Source organism: Octopus sinensis, linkage group LG2 (assembly GCF_006345805.1).
Source record: "Octopus sinensis linkage group LG2, ASM634580v1, whole genome shotgun sequence".
NCBI lineage: Eukaryota > Metazoa > Mollusca > Cephalopoda > Octopoda > Octopodidae > Octopus > Octopus sinensis.
This window is the reverse complement of record NC_042998.1, coordinates 197,566,675-197,569,174: the sequence shown is the minus strand read 5'-3', so window position 1 is coordinate 197,569,174 and position 2,500 is coordinate 197,566,675. Positions and strand designations below refer to the sequence as shown.

The 2,500-nt window shown below is 45.0% G+C and overlaps 1 protein-coding gene across 1 annotated transcript in view; it reads left to right on the top strand.

Annotated features, from left to right (window-relative positions):
• LOC115227287 (adenylate kinase isoenzyme 5-like) overlaps positions 1-2,500 on the top strand; it is a 70,371-nt gene that overhangs the window by 34,911 nt on the left and 32,960 nt on the right. Inside the window, exon 7 of the mRNA XM_036500775.1 lies at positions 1,608-1,692. Coding sequence (XP_036356668.1) covers positions 1,608-1,692 — 85 coding nt within the window. The remainder of the gene's footprint in view (positions 1-1,607; positions 1,693-2,500) is intronic.

Here is a 2,500-nt window from a genome sequence, read left to right as displayed (position 1 = left end):
CATATGCAGTAATGTAAAAATGTCTGGGAAGTGAACAATGTATGAGTCAGATTCATGCTTGTGTGTGTATGGATGGGAGAAAATCAGGTGTAGTGTTGGCGAATCTCAGGAAGCATGGAAGTTTTGAAGGATGCAGTGCTCCGACAACTAACAACTGATGCTGGCAGTTTGTTCCATGCTTCAGCAACTCTCAGCGTGAAAAAATGTTTCCTGAAGTCATGGAAGGAGCTGTGTTGTTTTCTGACTTTGTAAACATGTCCACGGGTGTTAGATGGGTGGAGTTTGAATAGGTGCTCAGAGGCCTGAACATCTTATCATAGGCGCATCAGTCAGCTGAACAACTTCCATGTGAGATGTCAGAAGCAAATATGAAAGACTAAGAGGGATGATAGAGTGAAGAATAGTACTATGCTGGAAATGTGTGGAATATCTGGTATAGAGGCTTTCTTGTGCAAGTCTCAGATGAAATGGTGTGGACACATTCTTCGCATGAATAGTGGTCAAATACTAAAACAAATCATTTATGGTCAGCTTGTAAATTCACAACGCAATGTAGGCTGACCACTTTTACAGTATAAGGACAAATTCAAGGATAGTTTGAAACGTCTGAGCATTAGGAAAGAAAACTTTGAGAATCTGGTGAGAAACCGAGCAGACTGGAGGAGAGAGTGCTTTTCCCAGCTTCAAGATTTCCAAATTCAAAGGATATTTCATCAAGAGCAGTTAGGAGAAAGTAGGGAAAGAAACCAACAGAATAACAGCCTTCCTGCGAATCACCATTGTCCACATTGTGATTTCTCAACTAGGTCACGTGTTGGTTTATTAGGTCAGGTCATGTTCATGCTCATATCCATATTGCTTTTGGTGGCCCGAGGACTCGCATGAGGAGTCACCAAGTGAAGTGAACGAATTATAAGCATTGGTGAATAGTATTAAAAAGCACCAACCAATCGTGACCATTGCCAGCCTCCCCTGGCACCTGTGCCAGTGGCACGTAAAAGGCACCCACTACACTCACGGAGTGGTTGGTGTTAGGAAGGTGCATCCAGCTGTAGAAACACTGTCAGATCAGACTGGGCCTGGTGCAGCCTCCTGGCTTCCGAGACCCCAGTCGAACCATCCAACATGTGCTAGCATAGAAAGCGAACGTTAAATGATGATGATGATGATGATGATGATGATGAGTGTGTTGTTGATTGTCAATTTGGATGGATCTTTTTTTTATCTGTCTTCTTGCTGGACACTCATACATCATCTTCAACAGAAGAATCCTTCATATATATCATATTATGACCATATATATCATGTTATGACCCAAGGCGGCGAGCTGGCAGAAACGTTAGCGCGCAGGGCGAAATGCTTAGCGGTATTTCGTCTGTCGTTACGTTCTGAGTTCGAATTCCGCCAAGTTGACTTTGTCTTTCATCCTTTCGGGGTCGATAAATAAAGTACCAGTTTCGCACTGGGGTCGATGTAATCGACTTGATCCCTTTGTCTGTCCTTGTTTGTCCCCTCTATGTTTAGCCCCTTGTGGTTAGTAAAGAAATATATATCATGTTATGACCGTCACCACAGTTGTCTTTATAGCTTTTTGTCTTCCTTGTCAGATTCATAAAGATACCAGACAAGAAGATGTCATTATGGAAATCAGGAACCTTATAAAGAATGCTCTCGATGGAAAACCACAAACAGGTAGCTAATTCAATATTATCCCATGGCAAACTCTGTAACTCCATCACACTTAATATGTTCACATTATATAATAATTTGTCACTCTAAATGCCATATTGTTATAATAATGTTCGTCCTTCGGTTCGAAGATGACCAACTGACATCATCTGATGGAACTGGTGCCATGAGACCGGAGGTGGCTGGTGAGTCCAATCTGGGCAAGGAAGCCCCTCCCACAGGTGGGGCAGAAGTGGGTAGGGGCCGTGCTACTGGTGCAGGCGGCTCTGTCTTTACGCATCTGACGTTTCTGCTCCGCTGACCGAATCCGTCCCTCCTCGGCTGTCCCTGCTCCCACGGTGATTGCGCTGCGCCAGGATGAGCGGTTGGCAGCAAGTGTCTCCCAGGTCTCTGTTCCGATGGAGAAGTCTTTGAGAGAGACCTTGAGACTATCCATATTGTTATACACTGCGGATGGATGAGGAGAGATGTCTGAAGAAGTGCCGCTCCCAAACAGTTGAAGATATCAGGGGTAAGAGGTAGACCCAGGAAGACATGAGATGAGGTAGTCAAGCATGACCTCAGAGCGTTGGGCCTCACAGAGGCAATGACGAAGGACCGAGATCTCTGGAGATATGCTGTGACTGCAAAGACCTGGGCTGCTTCCTGCACCAGTCCCGCATCAAAGTACCTTGGATTCTAGAACATCCCGCTGTGCTTGAGGAGACCTATTGAGTCAAGTACATGAACATCGAAATAAATATCAATGGAAACAGCAGTTGTGATACCTGTGCCGGTGGCACGTAAAAAGCACCATCCGAACGTGGCTGAT